At 35.5% G+C, this 22,961-nt stretch overlaps 1 protein-coding gene across 2 annotated transcripts in view; it reads left to right on the top strand.

Moving 5' to 3' along the window:
- The window catches only part of LOC115968136 (MADS-box protein JOINTLESS-like), a 48,246-nt gene that overhangs the window by 754 nt on the left and 24,531 nt on the right, over positions 1 to 22,961 (top strand). Inside the window, exon 2 of one of the 2 annotated variants that reach the window (XM_031087408.1) lies at positions 253 to 458. In XM_031087408.1, the coding sequence (XP_030943268.1) occupies positions 253 to 458 (206 nt within the window). Of the gene's footprint in view, positions 1 to 252; positions 459 to 22,961 lie in introns of those variants that run through there. The other variant, XM_031087409.1, reaches the window with a different exon arrangement.

Genomic DNA, 22,961 nt, shown 5'->3' on the forward strand with positions numbered 1-22,961 from the left:
GTTTAATTTTGTTCATGATCTACAATCATGAACAAAATAGATTTGTAATCTAGGACACGATTTTGATCTGATACTTTGATTGAGATTCTATCAAAGATAATTATTCCTCTTCCGTACAGTTTTATTTATTTTTATTTCTAACATTTATTTTCGAACTATTCTCTAAATATACTAATACTATCTGTACTATAAATCATGCTATTTATAAATACTAGTTTGTTCTGATATAATTTGGTTTGATTTGATGCAAAGGGTCTGATCACTTACCCGGGAAAAATGACGAGAAAGAAAATTGAGATTAAGAAGATTGACAACACAACGGCAAGGCAGGTGACTTTCTCAAAGAGGAGGAGGGGGCTTTTTAAGAAGGCTTGCGAGCTCTCAACTCTCTGCGATGCTGAAATTGCTCTCATGGTCTTTTCTGCCACAGGAAAGCTCTTTGATTACGCCAGCTCCAGGTTTCTCTCTTTTTCTTTCTCACACATCTTTCTACTTATAGAAAAACCCTTTTTCTATTTATAGAATAATATGTCATTGTCCATTCCTTTTTCGTTTAGTTCATGCAATCACTAGGATTTTATCATTTCTAAGGAAAAAAACTGAACAAACCCAAAAAGTGATTAAAAAATTGTACTACGTAATATTTAATAAAGAAAAAAAGTACTAAGAAATCTTATACCTACTGCCAAAAGAAATAAAAAAATGAATTCTTATGTCAGAGAGAAAGAGAGCCTTTAATATCACCTTCAAGGGTTTAGCGTATGTTGCTGCTACTTTTTTTAAACTTCTATAAGCCGGTTATTGTGTCTTGTAATATTGCTAATTAGTGCGTATTAGCTTATATATAATCTAAATATATTATTTCCCCCAAGTTTTATAATTGCATTTGCTTATTGTAAAACTTCAATTAGCTGCTTCAACTCTTCCTTTAATGCCTAGTGGTCTTTATGCTTTTGCACTTCCACCTGATTGAATCCACTTTTGTTATCCTGAGTAATCTATTCATAGCATCACTGTTAAGGATTTCTTCATAAAATATCAAGCAAATCTAAATGAACTATGACTTTAATTTAGAGTAACACATGCCAATTGAAACACTATTGGTTATGTATACATTAAACCCAATGCTAGGTATTCCAAACACAAAAATGTGTGATTAACAATTTTCAGTAAACAAACTTCAAAAGAAGTAGACAAAGAACTCTGAACAACTTTAAAAAGATGGAAATGCAAAGTGGACAATACTACATGCTTTAGAAGACAAATCTTTATCGTGAAACACCAAATTAAATATATATTGTCTTATCAATATCCTTAAGTTAAACAACTTCCTTATTATTAGCCTCTTCAATAGGTCTGATCTCGATAAATAACCTCTTCATATCTTCTACAGTCTTACGTACAAGTCAATATCAGCTTAGTTGTAGTGTTATTCTACTAACAAATAACATCATTAATTAGACTTGCATTGTGAGTGCATGATGAAAGTTCAAACAGTGCAATTTGTAAATTGAGATTGTCAAGTAGTCCTGATTAAGAAGAAAGAAACAAATTATTCTGCTCTATATAAAATATATAACAATACAATGATAATAACAATAACAATAACCAAGCCTTACTCTCAAAATTTTAAGGTCGATTATGGATCCTCAATAGACTAGTTAGCGTCAACAACATGTATTTTTTTATTATTATTCTATTCTATCTGAAGTCACACTATCTATTACTTCCTTAATTGATATATTCTTTTTTACTACTCTTATTAGTGATATATATATATATATATATATTTTTTTTTTTGTTTTCTATATCTTTTTTCATCCACTCAACTTATATCAACTTCTTCTCACTAGAGCATTAATCATTTTTCTTTGAATATGACCAAACCATCTATACTCTCTCTCATCTTTTCAACAATAGGGACGACACTTATTTTTAATAAATTTCCTCATTTCAAATTCTATCTTTCCTTGTATTTGGACATATCCATCATAATATTCTTATTTCAATTACACCCATTTTATAAATATATTACTTTTTAACAACCCAACGTTCAATACTATATAGTGTAGCTAGTGTCATAGTTGAATAAATTATTATAGCAAATGAGCAATATTAAAGTTTTGAAATGTGTCCAATAGTACATAAAGAATAGAGAACTTCTAAATTATGTGTTTAGAATTTGATTGCCTTTTTGGGAGAGACTTGTTTTGGAATTTGTTGTTGTTTGTTGAAGGTTTCTTGTTTTTGTTTGGGAGAGACATTATTTTATATGCTTGCATATTTCTTTGTCCATATGGGCTACATATTACATGTCTCCTATATCAAAAACACTAATCTCTCTCCCAATTAGCCTCCTAGAGCAGAAACATTAATCGCCCTCAAAATTAGTGTTTAGTGCAACCCTTAGCAATGCCATTTCTTTGATAAGTAATAAGATATATTGATATAAAGGGGACACCCTAGTGCACAGGGAGTGAACAAGGGAAAAGAAATCAAATACAAAAATTGCAAGAGTCTAGGAAATCAATAAAAGAGGGGAAAGATTTATCTTGTAAAGCAAACAACCAATCCCTTAAAGTTCTAAAAAAGAGAAGCTTGAGGTCAGGAATTGATTTCTCAGTATCTTCAAAACATCTACTATTCCTCTCCCTCCAAAGACACCACAATAAGCAATGAGGAATGATGGACCAAATATAACCATTTCGATGACGACCAAAGCTGCCTTGCCAACACCATAACAGCCCCAGAACAGAGTGCGGCATAACCCAAGAAACTCCAAAAAGGCCCAAAACCATAGACCATAGATCCGAAGCAAAAGGACAATGAAGAAATAGATGGTCAACCGAATCATTACCATAGAAAAAACTCCTCCTACTCTAATGGACCAAATCATCACTATATCTAAACGGGAGAAGGGGGAAAAAATATCTTTAAACACACTCGATTGCACTAGAATCAAGCTGCATTTGTCTCCTACACTGAAGGGAATTGACGGCAGTCTGAGATGGGATGCTCCAGGTACAAGAATTTTTTCCAAAAAAGTAATTGTAAAACTTGCTTAGCAGCATGAGTAAAAAGCCTTTTTTTAATTTGGTTTGCTAATCACCTTATAGAGATCTATGGCTGTTTGACTATTCTCCCGTATATAGTTTCTACATCTCATACACACTAGGTAATTATAGGGCGGAATTTCTTGAAGGTTCCAAGATGTTGGTTAGGAACTTTAAACTTAAAAGCTCATGGATCTCTTGACACTTAGGAATTACTAGGCCAACCCTTAGGATTTCATGTGAGTGATAAGTTGGAACATTTAATGTAATATAATGCATGAACTAAGTAACTTATAAAAAAAAAATAATAATAATGCATGAACTAAGTATGTAGAATTGTATCTTTTGGTTAAAGGTAGTGAGGCTAATATTAAATTGGGGGTGGAGGACATCAACTATAGCAGCCACTAAGCCTTTATCCCAAAAATTTTGGCATTGGCTATGGATTCTCTTTAGATTAGTTAGAGTAGATACATGTATTTTTTTCCTCATTCTTATCCGTCTAAAGTCATGTCTCTGATACTTCTTTAATTGGTATTTCCCCTTCTCTAAAAAAAACTACTCTACTTATATTAATTTTGGTCTTCCTTTCCCTTTTTTCGTTCCCTTAACTTGAAACAACTCATTCTTTTTTACTGGTGTATTAACCATTCTCCTCTAAACATGATCAAACCATCTCAACCAATTATCCTCATCATTTCATCAATAAGGGCTACCCTACCTTTAATCGAATTTCCTTATTTCCAATCCTATCTTTTTGTGTATCCACTTATCCATCATAACATCTCATTTGAATTAAACTCATTTTATGAATATGTTGCTTCTTAATAGTTTAACTTTTAGTAACATAGAGCATAATTGGTGTTATAGTTGTCTTATCAAATTTTCATTTTTACTTGGTAAAAATTCTATGATCATACAATACTCCTAATGCATTTATCCATTTCATCTACTCTTCTCTTAACCTATAATTTACATCATCTTCAAATTTCCCATCTTAATGAATTATTGATTCAAGATATAGATAGTTTCATTTCTTTAATATCTCTTGACTATTGAGTCATACCGCCCCTTCATCTTTTTTTATTTTTATTTTAAACTTTTGCTAATATTATATTCCATGTACTTTGTTATAATTCTACTTAATCGAAAACCTTCAGATTCTAGAGTGTCTTGCCAAATTTCTATTTTTTCATTAACTCATCATCTAGTTTCATCCACTAAAATTATATAATAAAGTAGATACCAACCAATTTCTCTTGAATCCATTTAGTGAACTCATTCTTGATGCAAACCCATAGTGATATATAAGAAACTCACTTGTAATGCCTCCACTTGTTCTCACACTAGTTACAACTATATTATATATATATATATATATACATAATCAACTTACTATACTCTAAAGAACCTCATTTCATTTTTTAAAACCACCACATTCCCATTTTAGAGACCTATCATATATTTTCTCTAGGTTGATAAAAATCATATTAAAATCTTTGCAGACTTTCTAAATTTTTACATTAGATGTCTTAGTAAGAAAATAGGTTACTTTGATAGATCATTATGGCATGTAACCAAATTGATTATCTGATATTGTTGTTTCATGTCTTAATCAATGTTTAGTCACTCTCTACCAATTTTTTATAGTGTGACTCATAAGTTTAATTTCATAGTAATTTGTATAGTTTTGAATATCCCCCTTGTTCTGGTAAGTTGGTATTAAAGTAATTATCCTTCACTCACTAGGCATTTGTTAACACTTAAGATCTTATTGACAAATTTTGTCAACCAGAATACAACCACTTCACCCAAACACATCTAAACTTCAGTAGCAACTTCACCCAATCCCACGGCTTTCCCATTTTCATCATTCTAAATGCATCCCTAATTATTTGAAGAAATCCACGGTTTCTATTCTCCTTTGGGTTACTCAATTTTCTCCAATATTTTATATTGTTATCATTAAAATGTTAATCAAATTAACTTATACATCTCTCTTAATTGTACTTATTCTTTCTAACACTCTATGATCTCCATATTTAATGCACCATACATCATTCATGTCTCTTGTTTTCATTTCTTCTCTTCTTAGAGTTTTTAAATATTTTTCTTTATCCATATTCTGTTGCCAACTTGCTATGTAATTTATCAGAAGCCTTACATTTAACCTCTTGGACAACATTTTTTGCTTCCCTCTTTCATCACTTTATAATTTTCATAAGCAGCATTGTCTACATCTAGGTAGGCTTGTATATCTCTATCGCTCTACCCTAATTGCTACTTGAACCTCCTTATTCCACCACCAAGTCTTCTTAGTCAATCACCCATATCCTTTCGATTTTTCAATTATGACTTTAATCACTCTTTTAACACAATTAGTCATTTCATTCTACATTTCATCAACATATTCGTCTAAGTTCCACGTGCCTTCTTTGATCATTTTATCTTTAAATACATATTGTTTTCCCCATTCAAACACCACCACCTAATACTTGTATTTCTTTGTCTAATACCTTTTATTTTCCAACATATAATACAAATATCTAGCACCACCTCCCTATGTTGAGTACTTACGTATGTTCTTTATATTTTTTGGAAAACTTTGTTCAAGAGATGATACAGAGAAAACAATTATCTCTTCTTTTAATCGTATGTACATTTTTATTTCCTAGGCAGTTATTTTATTTAATAACTCTTATTAAATAAACAACTGATTATCTAATTGGGTTAGTCTTTTGGGATAGGACCAAAGGGACAAATAAGACTCTAGCTCCAATGAGTTTCGAGTTTCCATCAACTCTTGATGGGCCCAAAGTTACCATTAATTATATAACATGTACCATTATGGAAATATAATTGTACTTTAGATCTTATTAATAAATTATAACTCAAGGCTCTAATATAATATCATTTGAACCCTCCAAGAAACATCCATAATGAATAAAGTCATAATAAACTATCACTTTGTAAATCACAATTTCATTCCTTAAGTCTCTAGTTTAATCTTTTATTTATTCATATATTTTATGAAATATAATTTCATTAAATATAAACTTTAGTAACTCTTTACTAAAGTGGCTGGGCCCAGTACTTTGAATAACTGGTTTCCATTAAACTTATCTCAAAGGGATAATTTGTGTCTCTATAGAAAGAGATTGTGGATTCCATCCTGGGATATGTGTTTCCTCAACACTATGTGTAGTTACCCAATATATTGAGATTTTGACTGTTAGATTAGATCCCACTCTTGATATATGAAAGCAGCCTACATTTTATGATTGGGTTCATAATCCTCTCAGGATTGAGAGTTTATGAAAATAGAAATCGTGAGATTTATTATTCAGGTGACAGTTTTTAATTGAATAATCAATCTCATAATGGTCCAATTCAATGTGTCTTACACACTTAAGACCCACCAACACATCAACTAAAGGTCTGAACTTCCATGATCAAGACAAATCATCGTAGATGACATGTTATAGTATTCGCAGATGAAACACTCAATTTCATCATTGACTACAAACTATGTTTTTGAGTTTAATAAAATATTATTATAAATAAAAGAGTCATAAACCATGTTTGAGCTAATACAATGGGTTAATATACTTAGATTAATAATTGGAGTTATAAAATATGTGAATTTCAAATCTTATATATGTATAGCGATAAACTTGAAACAATACATTAGTATGAATCGGTACCGAAGTATTTAGTCTCTTTAGCCAAACTAAAATAGCATTAGGTACAAAATTGACTCTCTTTCTCAAAGTGTTTTGGTTCTTATCAAGTTCTCTTTCTTTGGAGGTAGAGTCTCCCTAGAAGAAGTCTCAAGAATTGGAGATAGTGACTCGCTCAATGTTGTTGAATTCCCATGCAATCATCAACCACTCATTCAATCCACCATCCATCTAAAACCCTAGATCAGTCCTAAATACCTCCTTAATTATCTTTAACCCTAAAACCCTAAACCCTAAGGCCTTAGACACCAATTAATAGCTTCTCAATCATCAAGAATCATCAAGGAACCCTAACCCTTTGTGTTCCTTACAAAAGAGAAGAGGCAACTTGGTTTCACTATCCACTAATGTTTCAAATTTAAACACAAAGTTTATTGCTGGTAAGGAAGTTACCCAATTGGCATAACGCAGATTTAAACTTGCTTAAATATTAATACACTTAAGTATTTCATGATCCAAATTTAAAAGCTACCCAATTGGCATAACGCAGATTTAAACTTGCTTAACTATTAATATACTTAAGTATTTCATGATCCAAATTTAAAATAAATTCCTTTTGAACATGTCATCAATTCTTGTAATATGACTGGATAATTTGATAATAATTTGGATAATGGTGCGGCTATTAACACACATCTATCAAGTGCCATATCCTCCTTTGGCATGAGTAAGGTCGGTACTACACAAGGGGCCATGTTTCCTCTAATATATCCCTTCTTCAAAATCTCCACGAGGTCCATAACTTGCCTATTCAATTCTTCATGCTCCTTTAGATTAATTAGATAGTGCGCTTTGTTAGGCAGGCTATACAGTACACTAACAAGCTTCCACTTTTCTTTAGCCACCAACATGTACACCACCCTAGTACTTTTATCTTATATTAAAATTGAAAAAAATAAGAAAATTACTACCCTCCTCTTTGAAAGATTTAGGAGCTCTTTCCTTCTTGATTGGCAAAAGGACAAATTCAAACTTTCTAATTTTAAAGGTATAAGTATTTCTAAGGCCATCATGGATAGCATGCCTATCATATTGCCAAGGCTACACCAAAGGAGGAAATGACTAACATCCATGGCAACAATATCACACCAAACTTCATCTTTACAATTATTATTATTATTTTTTTGATGAGTAAGAAAGAAGTACATTCAAAAGGCTACCTCATGAAAACAGAGGCAGAACAGAAAATACAGAGAAAGAAACAAACAGAAGAAAGAAAAGAGAACAAGAAAACAAACGGAAAACAACAAAGAACTAATTACAAAGGAGAGAGCAAAGGAATAAAGGGAGAGAATCACTAGAGGTGAGTTCCCAAGCCCTAGACCAATCAAAGAGAGAACCACTAAAATAAGCGAGCAACTGGTCATCGGATTTGTCCCTGTCCTCAAAAGTTCGCCAATTCCGCTCCCTCCAAATACACCACATTAGGCACAACGGAGCTAAATTCCAAATGCTAGAAGAGTGCTTTCCAAACCAGTTCCACCAACTGAAGAGCATTTCTGCAACTGATCTTGGCAAGACCCATGAAATCCCAAAAGATCTGAAAATCAAGCTCCACAACTTATAAGCTTTTTCACAATGGAGAAGCAAATGATTCACCGTCTCCCCATTGTAACGACACATAATACACTAGTCAACAAGATCAAAGCCTCTACACCGCAAAATGTTCCCTGTAAGAATCTTCTCCCAAGTTGCAGTCCAAACAAAGAAAGAGACGTGCGTAGGGGCCTTAACCTTCCAAATACCTTTCCAAGGAAAAGTAAAAGGCAAGGGACTTCGAAGCTTGTCATAGAACGAGTGAATGTCCAAATCCTCCTTCTTCGACAATTTCCAAATCATGCGGTCTCCTTGCTCAGAATGAGGTAAATAAGAACCCAAGGTATGAAGAAATTCATCCACATCTCCCATCTCCCAATCATTAGGATCCCTAAGTAAAAGAACCTTCCAGCTTCTCCGAGCCTCGGTCCCTAATCTTTCGAGAGATGAGGCCACAGAAGCCTCTCTATTAGTAGCAATCCCATACACTACCGGGAAGGATAGATGGAGTGGTGAGTCCCCACACCACTGATCTGTCCAAAACTTCACTCTATCCCCCACCCCTACCTCAAACCGGACAAACTTACTAAAAACCTCCCAACCTTTTCGAATACTTCTCCATAAACCACACCCGTGAACACCCCTACCCAGCTTGGAATACCAATCCCCCCACTCTTTCCCGAACTTCAAAGCTACAACCCTCCTCCAAAGACGAGTCTCCTCAACCCCAAACCGCCATAACCACTTTCCTAGTAAGGCTTTATTAAAAGTAGTTAATTTCCTAATACCCAAACCACCATTTGCCTTAGGAGCACACACCTTATCCCACCCCACCAAATGAACCTTCGACTCCCCCCACAGGAAGTCCCTCTGAATCTTCTCAATTTTATTAGCCACATGCGACAGGATGGTGAAAAGAGATAAATAGTAAGTAGGAAGGCTAGAAAGCGTACTCTTGAGCAGCGTTAGTGCATACCAAGATAGGTCATAGGCAAAGACCCAATCTGACAACCCAGAATCTTTGCCAAGGCATGAATATTATTAACCTCCCCTATTGGAACCATCTCACTCTTCAAGACATTAACTTTCAAACCTGTTACAGCCTGAAAACAAAGGAGAAGCATCTGCACATGAAGGATCTGCTCCACTTCCGCATCACAGAACAGAATAGTATCATTCGCAAATAGAAGATGCGAGACACATTCCCCTTCACCCCGTCTTCCATCAGCCTTGAAACCTCTGATCAAGCCAACACCTTCAACTCTTTTCAACATCCTACTTAAGACCTCCATCATGACTAAAAACAACATTGGAGATAGCAGATCCCCTTGTCTCAGACCCCTTGTGCTCCCAAAAAAATCAGCTGGAGCCCCATTAATCAAAATAGAAAACTGGGCCATTGAGATACAAGTGCGAATCCATCTACACCACTTCTCTCCAAAGCCCATTCTCTTCAAAAGATCTAGAAGAGCCTCCCAATTCACATGATCGTAAGCTTTCTCAATGTCTAGCTTACAAATAACCCCCGGGATCTTACTCTTCACTCGACTATCAACACACTCATTGGCAATAAGAACTGAGTCAAGAATCTGTCTTCCTCCCACAAAACTATTCTGAGACTCAAAAATCAGTTGATCTAAGACCAGTTTCAAACGATTTGCCAAAACCTTAGACAGGATCTTGTACAAGCTCCCCACCAAACTAATAGGCCTAAAATCTCGAATATTGGAAGCATCATTCTTCTTAGGAATAAGAGCTATAAAGGTAGCGTTCAAAGATTTCTCAAACTTACTATGTTGATAGAACTCCTCCAAAATTGCTAGGACATCACTTTCCACCACTCTCCAACAATGGTGGAAAAAGGCCATAGAGAAACCGTCTGGACCTGGAGCTTTATCTCCAGCCAGCTCGTTAACAGCTAGAAGAATCTCCTCCTTCTCAAACCTCCTTTCAAGCCAACCCCTCTCTGACCCATCTATCTGATCAAACTCCAAACCTTCCACAAAAAGCTTCCACTCCTTTGTCTCTTGATACAAGTTTTTATAAAAATTTACTACCTGGGCAGCCACCTCGGATTCCTCCTCATAAATCACCCCATCCACCTCCAAAATACTCAGATTATTAAACCTTCTACGGGAATTAGCCACCCTATGGAAAAATTTAGTATTATTATCTCCTTCCTTAATCCATAACATCCTTGATTTCTGTCTCCATGAGATTTCTTCCAAAGAGAGAAGATTCTTTACTTCAGTTCTCACCACATCTCTCTCTCAAGTCTCAACATCAGAGAGACCAAATTCCCCTTCCTTGGCATCAAAGGATTTCAAAGCCTCTAATAATTGCGTCTTTTTGTGCTCAACATGACTAAACTCCAAACGATTCCACTGAACAATATCTTCTTTTGAAGCCTTCAGCTTTTTGGCAAACACAAAACTAGGAGTACCAGAAAAAGAATGTCGATTCCACCAAGAATGAACTCTATCAGTAAACCCATCCGTCTTTAGCCACATATTCTCAAACCTAAACGGACTTTTACCTCTCGCCATTCCCCCTACCTCCACTAGAATTGGGAAATGGTCTGAAACAGGACGAGGTAAAATCCGTTGGGTCACATCTGGAAAATGCCCCTCCCAATCATGAGACACCAAAACTCTGTCTATCCTAGACATCGAAGGTTGATCTGACCTGCTAGACCAAGTATATCTCCCTCCCTCCAGAGGCAAGTCTATCAAATTAAGATCCCCAATGAACTCCGAAAAGAGTTCCATGGCCGGAGTAAGACGAGAATTACCCAACCGTTCATTAGGGAAACGAACAATATTAAAATCCCCGATGCAACACCAAGGGACGTTCCAATAATGCTGAACACCAACCAACTCGTCCCACATTAGACCCCTCTCATTGTTATCAATTGGGCCATAAACCCCAGAACACGCCCAAGTGAAACCGTCCCCCACCCCTCGCCACCGAACAGACACAGAGAAAGAACTCACCAAAAAATCCGACCTCTCTAAAACCCTTCTATCCCACATCATCAAAACCCCACCAGCCGTCTGGACAGCATCTAAAGCCACCCAATCCATAAAAGGACAACTCCATAAGCTACCAACCATCTGACTGTCCAGTTACAATTATTTCCCATTTCAAAAGAAACAAAGATATATTCTAGTTACCTTTCTTTACCTTTTTCTTAAACCATACTATTCATTAAGGCTTCACATGGGGTTCAATCCTCAACTTAATCTTGTCCCCCATTTCTTGTGAACTATGTTCTGAAAAAAAATTTCCATCAATGTTAATGGAATATACCTTTCCATGGGACTTGCATGTGCAATTGAAGATGCTATGACTAATTCAATCCTCGTTTGAGTCATTTTTAGGAATTACAAGTATTCGATGGATCACTTAGCAATCACCTTCTTCAATTCAATCTCCTAACTTTGCATCACCCCATCATCATTAAATACAGGTTGAATGATATCATCAATAAACTCTTTTTGCCATTATCTTCGTCCAGAAGACACATACACGTCTACCATTTTCTTTGGACGTTAGTTAGCAAGATGACCAATTTGGCCATACATAAAAACAAAAAGATTGTCGACTCTTGACAATCTGTCCACCAGCACAACCTTTTAGAGCTAACTTGGGTTGATATTTAGAATACATTTTAGGTTTTAAGTTACTTTCTCCGCTTTGAGAGCTTTTGCCTTCAAACATCAACATTTGTTTTCCACCACTTTGAGCAAGGTTAGCGTCAGCTTTCAAAGCTAATAGATAAGCATCGTCCAACCCGATTTGATGCATCTCTACTTCATATAAAATTGCAAATTCAATCAGTCAATGCATCTTGATGCAACACTCTCATCCCATCCAATCCACAATTTGGGGTATCACAAACTCTCCCGCTTAAATTCTTACTTGTTGCAATGTTGCATCCCTAAACCACATGGTATTACTAGGTTGGCTTTGATACCAATTGTTACAACCCAAATAGATCTCTAGTCACATCTGTGCTATACTTAAAAAAATCTAATCAAGTGACAATTAAAGTTCCTTGTAATTGCTTACATAGCTTAGATTGAGCCAGTAAACATCCAATATGGAATTCAACACAGGCCCATACAATACACATCAAATCGAATCTAGAGAATCTTGGGTATCAGTATCACCCAAATATTATTACCTTCCTCCTTGCACAACTAATACTACTCTTTCTTCTTTCTTCAAATACACTTTTTAAATTAATTTAAAAAAAAAAAAAAAAAAAAACTTTGACATACTATCTTCTTTATATTTTTTCATAATTCTTGTTGAGAATTTTCATTCAAAACATTATACTTACCTTTGGTACAAACTCAAATAAATAGTAGTAAATGTCTTCATTTCAAATTCTTTTGTTTATCACCAGCCATGGTGATAGATTTCTTTAATCTTCTATATAGCCCCCTAATCAATTTTTGTTGCAACAAGGTTTCTTTGACAGTGTAACAAAATCAATTTTGTTAATTAATGGACTCTACCTTGAACTTTGCATTCACGTCTCAAAGATCCCAATTACCAGACTCCAATACTAATTTCCTGTAAAAAGCACACGAAATAATAAAATAACAAGTACCATAAAATTTTAACACTGTTCAATTCAAATTGCTTAAATCCATATTAAATCCACTATTAATGATATTGATTACAAACTTTCGAGTCCAACTCTTAAAATCCCAAGACTGCAATACATTCTAATGCGGGTGAGGCTTTCTAATGGTGCACTCGCATTTACTCTCATATTTTCTTTACCAACTCTCAAACTACACAAAAAGGCTACTGTGACCATCCTTATTCATAGAGAATATCACACCTCCCTACTTACCTTCATTTTAATTTGGAAAAATCACTTTTATATGAAATTAATTATGACCTTACTATTATTCTTAACAATTTCAAATTAACAAGGAAACCTTTAAGCATAACAACTCATAGGTGAGACTTAACATCTGCAGCTGCACACATAATAGGAGGTAGCATAACAGGACTGAGATCACTTTTAGACTAAGAGTAAGATACGTCCAAGTATGATCTAATTGTACATCATTAGAGTGATAAATTGATACATCATCCTATAACTTATGATGAGACATCTCACCTAGGAAATGTGATCAAAGCCTATTAAATTCATACATAAAATATTAGTAACATGTATTGGTAACTTTGAATTTCAAAAATTTTTCGGGCAACACTTGTTTTTTTTTCTACTTTATTTTCCAATTTCGTTTTCTATTAATATTTTAAAGTAAACCTTCCCTTTCCTTTATAATGTCCTTAAGAAATCTTTTATTTTTTCAGTAACTATTACTAATGAAATCTAACTACATATGTCTCCTTTATTTTTCTGCATCCTTTCCCCCTAATTTACTATTTGATAGAATTTGATAAATTAATCTCAATGAGGAAAAAATCTTAATTTGGATTGCTTGAGTTAAATTTCCAAGGTAATCTCATATATACAATCTAATCAACAACTTATTTCAAAGTTATAAGATGTAAAATGATTTTCATTGGAGTACCCATCTACTTTCATCAAAAGCTTTGAATGGGACTCCTAGCTTGAACTTTATATGTCATTTTATTTATTATCATTCAGATCGTTTCTGTAGCCATATCAAATGATATGGAGATTGTGCAAACTAACACTTTCTTCGTACCTTTTTCTTTGCTGCGTAAGTGTTCCCCTCTTCCTTATGAATGTAGATTTTATTCTTCTAATTAAATGAATGTAAGTTAAGAGAAATAGGGGAAGTTACTTAATTAAATGTTTTTAGTCTTTGCAAGAAAAATGGTTTTCCCTTTTTTTTTTTTTTTTTTTTTTTTTTTTTTTTATAGATTTTTTTACAATAAAAAAAGAAAAAAGAATACAGTTTGAAATTAAAAGGAGATACAGAGAGTTAAACATGGAAGATTACAAATCTTTAATATAATATAATATAAAATTGAAAACTTTTGACTTTTAATTAACATCTTATAATTTGGTTACAGAAGCTTTTGAGACATCATTATTCTAACATATTTGTCAATTGATTTTTAAATTCTACGATATATTTAAAATTTTAAACCTTCCTTTAGAACCTTTTCATTTTGTATTTTCTTTATATTGTAGAGTAGATAATTTTATATACTAACACGATAATATTAAATGCTTAATAATAATTATCATAATTGTCAAATTTATATTTATATTAAAAAAAAGGAAGAAAAAAATATTTTGTTAAAATTTTCCGCGCATTCCATGACTAATCTATAATCTACTATGTATATAAAGCCAAAGTTTGGCTTTTGGCTGACTTCGTAATGTTGTATCACATAAGTTTTGAGGCCTTTCAGTTTTATATGTTATCATTTTAATTAAATTTTGTATAGAAATCTCCTCTCAATAGGTATGACAATGAGAGAGGGAATGAGAAGAGACTACAAAGATTTTTCTCTAAAAATAAGTAGCTCTCTCTAATTGGGTGGGTGTTTTGAAGAAACCTTTCTTAGGGTTTTTTTTTCTAAATAGCCACATATATTTCGTGGGAATGAGGGATATTTATACTGGTGTGAGAATGGAATGCAAAGAGTCAGTTTTTCCAAAACAGGGCTGGCTGACGACTTGACCTCGCGACTTGACTGAGTCGCGAGTTCAAGCTGCGAGCTAACTGAATGGCCAGTCTGGATTTTTGTCCTATAGTGCTCCAGCTGGCATGACTGTTCAGCTCCCTTGCATGCTCTGCACGTGTGCAACTTTTGGCGGCTTGCAAGCCGCGAGCCTCTCGCGAGATCCAGCCGCGAGTCCCTACTTCACTGCACAGTCTTGAGCATTTCTTCACACTCTCTCACACACTACCCTTACATGATTCCCACCTAAATACAGGGTTTCTAAATGCTGTATTACAAGCAAATTTGTCATGGAATAAAGCCAACACATGATTGATTAAGTTCAACCTTACACTCTCTTTTCCTTAGCTCTCTTTCTTTGTAATTTATGTTTTTTTATGTTTTTTGTTTTCCTATCTTTTTTGTACTTCTGATATTCTGATGCTATTTTGCATCTAGCAGTTTTCTTGAATATATTTTTTCTTACCTATCAATTTTTTTTTAAAGAGCCTATATTAATAATGTTGGGTTCTAGATTGACCCAATTAATTAATTCAATTACCCAAGTTGATTAATTAGGTCAAATTACATGCAAAATCATGGAGGCACGAACAAATTACCAAATGGTCTAAAGTGTAACCGAAAGTAAATTGACATGGTGATTTGATGACTAATGGGGAAAACCTCTCACAAGGCAAAAGTCTTATCGGTTGATTTTCAGATCACCGCTCCCAAGAATCATTAATCAAAATCAAAAGATTACAAGTACAATGAATCTTACCCCAAAACCTGGCCTATCCTAAAGTACTAACCTACTGTTGAATCCTTATAATTATCCACAATTGGTCTTGATTTTGTAATGACTTCTATCCTTGGCACGGATTTCCAGTAATTGACTAACTCCTAGCAACTTGAAGCTTGTCGTTGGATGCAAGGTACTTCAATACACTTGTAGAGAAGGAAGTACTTGGTCACAAAATCCTAAGGCGCATAAGAACGCAAGAGCTTCATAATACGTTTATAGATTCTCTAATTGAGTCTGTGTATTATGATGACTTTAAAATAGACATTTTATACCCCCTAGAAGTTTAGTGAATGAAACCTTAGAAGTCCAAATCATCATGGGTTGAAAAAAAAATCTGAAAATACTAGATCTACGAAGCTCGATAAATCAAGAGGTATCGAGGTTCTTCATTAATTCTTGATAGAAGCCTTGTATTGAGCTTGTGTCAAGGTTCACTATTTTAAGCTTTTTTCACTTGTTTCTTTGTGCTGTCTTCATGTCTTCAATAATACCACTTGTTATAGCTAAGAGACAAACTTCATGATATTTTAGAATCTACTGAGAACTACCCAATTACAAGTAAAATACGTTTTGTCAAAGGATGTGCCAACACATGAAAAATATGACCCTAACAATCTTCTCTTTTGGAAATCTGTGACAAAACTACAAGAGTACATTGAATGTCCTAGAATATATTATACTCATGATTTACACATAAAAATAAACTCTACTCTAATACTTGAACTCTTGAAAAACTTTGCAAGAAGAGAGATCAATGTATGAATAAGACTTTGCAACATATCTTAAAACTGAAAAACTAAACAAGATCCATTAAGGCATCATGCGTGAAAAATAGACAAGTTATTTAAATCAGGCCACGTGTAAGAGGTGAGAAAAGAGACAACACATGTGAGAAGATAGAGAAGAAAAGAACCATAAAATTTTGTATGAAATCTCTTAAAAGTTGTACAAAATTTAAGGCTAAAATAGAGAAGAAAGGAAATACACATCATCATTATATATATTATCAATAAGCATAATGTATGTAAAATGGTTACAAAACCAAAAGATACAAGTAGGGAGATAACACCTCTACAATACATCAAAATCCTCACTACATCCCTCAAAACTACCTAACTATCCCCCTATCAACTATGTTTAACTACTCATAGCTACTTCCCCTTTTTGTCATGATGGACAAAGCGTAAATCACTCTGAGGTAGTCATCTTATCATCATCTCCACTATCTGAAGGAGCATTCGAAGACTCACGCTTCGGAGAGAGAGCAAACCCACCAAGTCAATAATGACGGCGAGTTATACATCCGATCCTAGTGTTCATCTGACTCATCTCATCAGAGATCTGGTTAAGATGATCACCATGAGCAGCTTAAGTATTTCAAATCTCTCCAATGGCATCACGAACGAGCTGGAGCTAATCAAGGATGGCAAGTAAGGTAGCCTTTACTCTCGAAGAGGAAGAAAAAGATCGAGCAGATGAGGTAGAGGGACAGTGAGTATAGGCAACATCCTCTGCAGCACGAAACTCTGCTTCCTCCTGTTGAGCAGGAGTAGTATCAACTCGTGGACGCTTGGTCTTAGCAACTAGCTGAGAAAGCTCCTAACTATAGATTCCTTACCTATAGCACCCATAATAGAGAAGTGGAAAGAGGAAGGAATAGAAACACTTGCGTGTGTAAGAATGCACTTGATAAAGGAAGGAAAGATGAATTTATCATAACTTTCACTGTCACGAAACGTATCCAAAAAGGATAGAATCATGCAAGAGGGAAAGTCTATGGATAGACCCTCCAGTTAGGGCTGTCCAGATCAACCCGCCACCCGCCTGGACCCGACTCAGAACCACTTGATCTGATTGCTCTGGCAATTGGACTTGGGTCTTGACTTTAAAAACCTGATGCCGGCGGGTCAGTTTCGGATCTCTTCCTCTAAAACCCGTGAAACCCGACCTGCCTGAAGACCATAAAATCGGGCCATTTTTTCCAGATTCCGACCACTTTTTCACCTAAATCCGTCGATTTCTGGCACAATAAACACCGGATCTAGCCGGATCGATGATTTCTCATCAAGATTTGGCAGAAATCTCGTCGGATCCGACGAGATCTCATCGGATCTTGGATGGATTTGGCAAGATCTCGCCGGACCTGGCGAGATCTCATTGCGTTTCGCTAGACACCAGTGAATATCGGGTTCATCGGAAACCAACGACCTCCATCCAACGACCCGAACCAACGAACCTGTTATTGTAACGGGTCGATTGCAGGTGGAAAAATAGACCACTCGAAATGTAACGGGTCGGTTGCGGGTTGGGAAAAAACCCGACCCGCTCGACTCGTGGACAGCCCTACCTCCAGTAGAGAATAAAGAAAACGAGCAGGAGGCTTAGTGATAGTGTTATAGTGAGAACGTGGAGTAAGAATCATCGCCATGTTAGAGATCTGTGGATTTTTAGCAAATTCATGGGTAACAAAACTATGTTTGTGTCCCTAGGACGTAGAATACTCACAAAAGCGAGAAGCTAAAACATCTGTAGAGAGAGCTCTAAGCAAAGGAGAGGCTAGGTAGTTAGGACTATTTACTCTAGGAACTTGGGAGTACATCGGAGACAAGCTCCGGTGTAACAACTATACATGTACCATGAAATTGTGTAAAGAACCTAGGTATAGAAGTATCGACATTGTATATATTGGGGTAAAACTCCTTTATAAACACGCTAGGATAGGTAACTGGTCATTCACATAGGAACTCCCATCCACGTTATCTAAATGTTCTTGATACCATAGTATTTGAAAAATCAAATAGGATGACCTAACAATTTGAGTGAATAGCCCGGCCAAAAAACTTCTCTTCGAATTCCTTAAGGCTGTTAGAGTCATAGAACCAGAGTTAAGGAGGAATAGAAGAAGAAGTATAAGCAAAATGCGAGATGAGGTTTTTAGAAGGAATGGATTTCTATGCTTTGGGTGCCATAGTTAAGAAAACTAAAGTAGAGAGAGATGCACATACTCAGAAGAGTAAGAGAAAGGAGAAGAACAATGCTTGGGAATGCATGAACATGTGTTGTATAAAAAAAATTGCATCATGGATAAAACCCAATCCAAACTACAGCATTCAGCATAATCAAGCACATAACTTATAAAAAATGCATGACAATAAGTTTAAATGTGCTTAGAATGCAATGCATAACAATATAATCAACTATATTGAACACCCACACCCATAATTTCAAAAAAAAAAAAAAAAAAAAAAAACCCAAAAATTCCCAATGATTTGAAGAAGCTAGGAGGTTGAAAATTGGATTAGAAGGCTTGATGTGATGAAAAGAGGTGAGAGGAATCAAGAGCTATCAAGGAGAGATTGAAATATTTGAGTGAGAAATGAATTGGGTTGACCCTCTACTTTATATAGAACCTATCTTGTTGATAGATTGAGCTTCTATTGAGAGGTATCGAGGAGGTGTCGATGGCAAAAAAATTTCGATGTATCGAGGAGGTATCTAGCGAATAGAGAGTTGAGAAAATTGGCTCGATGGATTAGGGTAGTGTCAAGAGGTATCGAAATAAACCCAGAAAAAGTTCGATAGAAGTGGCATGTATTGAGGAGGTATTGAGAGGTGTCGAGAGGTATCGAGGCTGCTATCAAGCTTCTATTGAGATGCACAAAAACATGAATTTTCAAGAGAGAAAGCATGAAGAGTGAGCAAACAAGATAAAAGCAATACCAACCATACATCAAAAGCTCTAAAAGCATGATTAATCTCAAACATCAAACTCAAAAGGGAATGCATTCACAATCCCAAAGCACTAAATAGTCTAACTTAATTATTTACAAAAACAAGTCAAGATAGTTTAGTAAGCTTCTACTAATACATGTATTTCTTGTGATAGCCAAATCATATTGTATTTATACATTTGTATCAAGAGTAGCAAAGAATTGCGTTGTAGTGTGTTAAACTTTTGTAAGTAAGCATAAATATCTCAACACGCAAAAATAATGATATAAAAGAATCATAAAAACTGACACAATCATAACCGTTTGATGGAGATTTTCACCTTTGAATTTACATCATATAACTTCCACATCTCTTAGAAACATGCTTGCAATTATATTTCAAAGCATTTAATTCTTTTTGCTTTTTCTTTTTCTTTTGATCACATCTTTGCATATTTTTCTTTTAAGCACAACTTAGCATATCATGCATGAGTATATAAGAGAGAGAAGAGAAAATACCCTTTGATTTTTTATTCAAACACCCTTTTTCTTGCTATGCAAGTGCTATACTTTACAGAGCACGGCTTTTATGAATTGCACACAAATGTTTATGATTGGTGAGTTTAGTGGTGAAATGATTATTTATGTCTTTCTCTTAGAATTTTTTTAGTTATTCCCGTCAAAATGAGTGACATAGTTATGAGTAAGAATGATTAACTCATACTTTCTAATCACACAGAGCCATAAAGCTCACAATGTTAAGTTGTGCATAAAGATGCTTATGGTTTTTTTAATAGGTAATCAGAGAACTATTATTAATGAAAAAAAATGAAAAGTACAAGTTGTTCATGATGATGAACAACAAGAAACAGAAGAAACAAACAGCAAAACAAAAGAAAAGGAAATCAGAAAGATAAACTAAGGGAAAACATTAACTTTGAAAGAGATGAAGAATCAGTAAAGCCCCAACAACGAGCCCACTCAAAAAGACTGCGCTGGCATAAAACCTTTAACTCATCCAACGTCTTCTCCATGTTCTCGAAGGAGCGACGATTTCTTTCCAACCAAACAATCCACATTAAGCACCCTAGAATCAAATTCCAAATATTCGAGTTATGCTTCCCAAGCCACTGATGCCAGCAAGATAACAATCCCACCACCGATCTTGGCATAGCCCAATGAATACCAAAAGCTTGAAGCATGAAGGACCATAAGGTATGTGTAATAGGACAATGAAGCAAAAGATGGTTTATCGACTCCCCATCACCACAACACATACAACACCGATTTACCAAAGGGCAGCCCCTAAGCATGAGATTATCTAAAGTGAGAATCTGATTGTGAGCAGTTGACCACAAGAAGAAGGCCACTTGCTTAGGAATCTTTGGTTTCCAAACACCCTTCCAAGGAAACAAAAAATCCAGAGTACCCTGAATTGCTTGGTAATAAGATCGGGTATCAAACTTACCATCCCCTTTGAGCCGCCAACAAAGAGTATCCCTCTTCACCCCCCAAGGAATACGAGGATGGATAAGCTGAAGTAGAGAGTAAGATGCAGCTAACTCCCAATCTTCAAAAGCTCTATAAAACCTTAAGTCCCACACTCTAAAAGTACCTCCTTCCGGAGTCCATAAAACCTCAGAGATGCATGCATCCTTAGCAGCTGAACACACATAGAGCTCAAGATAGAGATCTTTTAGGGTATTATCCCCAATCCACCTATCATGCCAGAAGCGGATACAAGTGTCGTCACCCACTACAAAAGGAAAATGCTTAGAAAAACTCTCCCACCTTTCATGAATGCTTCTCCAATGACCACATCCATGAGTCATCCTGCACACTTTTGTACACCACCCCCTTGACCCTCACCATTTTTTGTGGAGATAACCCTCTGCCAAAGGTGGGTAACTTCATGCCCAAAACACCACAACCATTTCCCTAATAATGCTTGATTAAACAATGCCACACTTCTTATCCCCAAACCACCCAATTTAACAGGTAAACACACTCTTTCCTAAGCCACCAAAGGATATTTGAAACTCCTCACAGAAGACTCCTAAAGGAAATTCCTTTGAATATGTTCCATTCTAGCAGCCACAGCTTTAGGAATAGTGAAGAGAGATAGAAAGTTTGTTTGAAGACTTGAAAGAGTACTCCTTGGTAATGTGAGCCTATCACCCTTAGATAATTAGAGACGCTTCCACCTTGAAAGTTTCTTTTCCATCTTCTCCAAAATAGGATTCCAAATTGAAGCTGTCTTAAAAGAAGTTCCCAACGGCATTTCCAAATATTTCATAGGCAAACTCCCCGCGCTACATTGAAGAATACTAGCCAATTCAACAAGATTATTCACCTCCCTAATAGGGACAATCTCACTTTTCCCAAAATTAACCTTCAAACCCGTAAACGCTTGAAAACAAGACATCGCTAACCTTATGGATAGCAACTGATCCCTAGAGGCATCACAAAATAAGATAGTGTCATCCGCATACAACAAATGAGAAGTCCACACGCTAACAGAATTCACTACTCCCACATGAAAACCCCGAATAAGGTTATTCTCCTTTGTCTTCTTCAAAATTCTGCTTAAAACCTCCACAATCAAGAGAAACAAAAGAGGGGATAATGGGTCTCCTTGTCTCAACCCATGAGAACTTCCAAAGAAACCTTTAGGGGATCCATTTATTAGGACTGAAAAACGGACAGAAGTAACACAAGCCTTAATCCACCCCTTCTATTTCAACCCAAAACCCATCCGGTCCAATAGATAAAACAAGACCTCCTAGTTAACATGGTCATATGCTTTTTTAATATCAAGCTTGCAAACCACCCCCAGTAACCCGCTCTTCAACCTACTATCCAAGCATTCGTTTGCAATGAGCATTGAATCTAGAATCTGCCTTTCACCAACAAAAGAATTTTGAGTATTAGAGATGAGATTATCCAAAACTACCCTCAACCTGTTTGCTAACACCTTGGACAACAACTTGTACACATTGCCCACCAAATTGATAGGGCAGAAGTCCTTAATGTTAACAGCATTACTCTTCTTAGGGATTAAAGTGAGAAACGAAGCATTCAAGGACCGTTCAAACATAGAGTGCCGATGAAAATAAACAAAAAAAATCCATGATATCCTTTTCTACAACACTCCAACAATTATGAAAGAAAGCCATGGTGAAACCATCAGGACCAGGTGCTTTATCACCTTCCATCTCCCTTAAGACCAGTAAAACTTCCTCCTTCGTGAACTCCTTTTCTAAGGACAACCTCTCCTCCTCCACAATACAAGCAAAATCTAAACCATCCATAGTAGGGCGCCCCAATTCAGTTTCCTTATACAGCCCCTGATAGAAGAGAACTAATTGAGAGCACACCTCTGTCTCATCCTCATAAAGAACACCATCCACCTCGATCCTCTTAATTTGATTAGCATTTCTATGAGAGTTTACTAATCTATGAAAGAAACAAGTATTATTATCTCCCTCCT

This window comes from Quercus lobata, chromosome 11 (assembly GCF_001633185.2).
Source record: "Quercus lobata isolate SW786 chromosome 11, ValleyOak3.0 Primary Assembly, whole genome shotgun sequence".
In the NCBI taxonomy this organism is placed as follows: domain Eukaryota; kingdom Viridiplantae; phylum Streptophyta; class Magnoliopsida; order Fagales; family Fagaceae; genus Quercus; species Quercus lobata.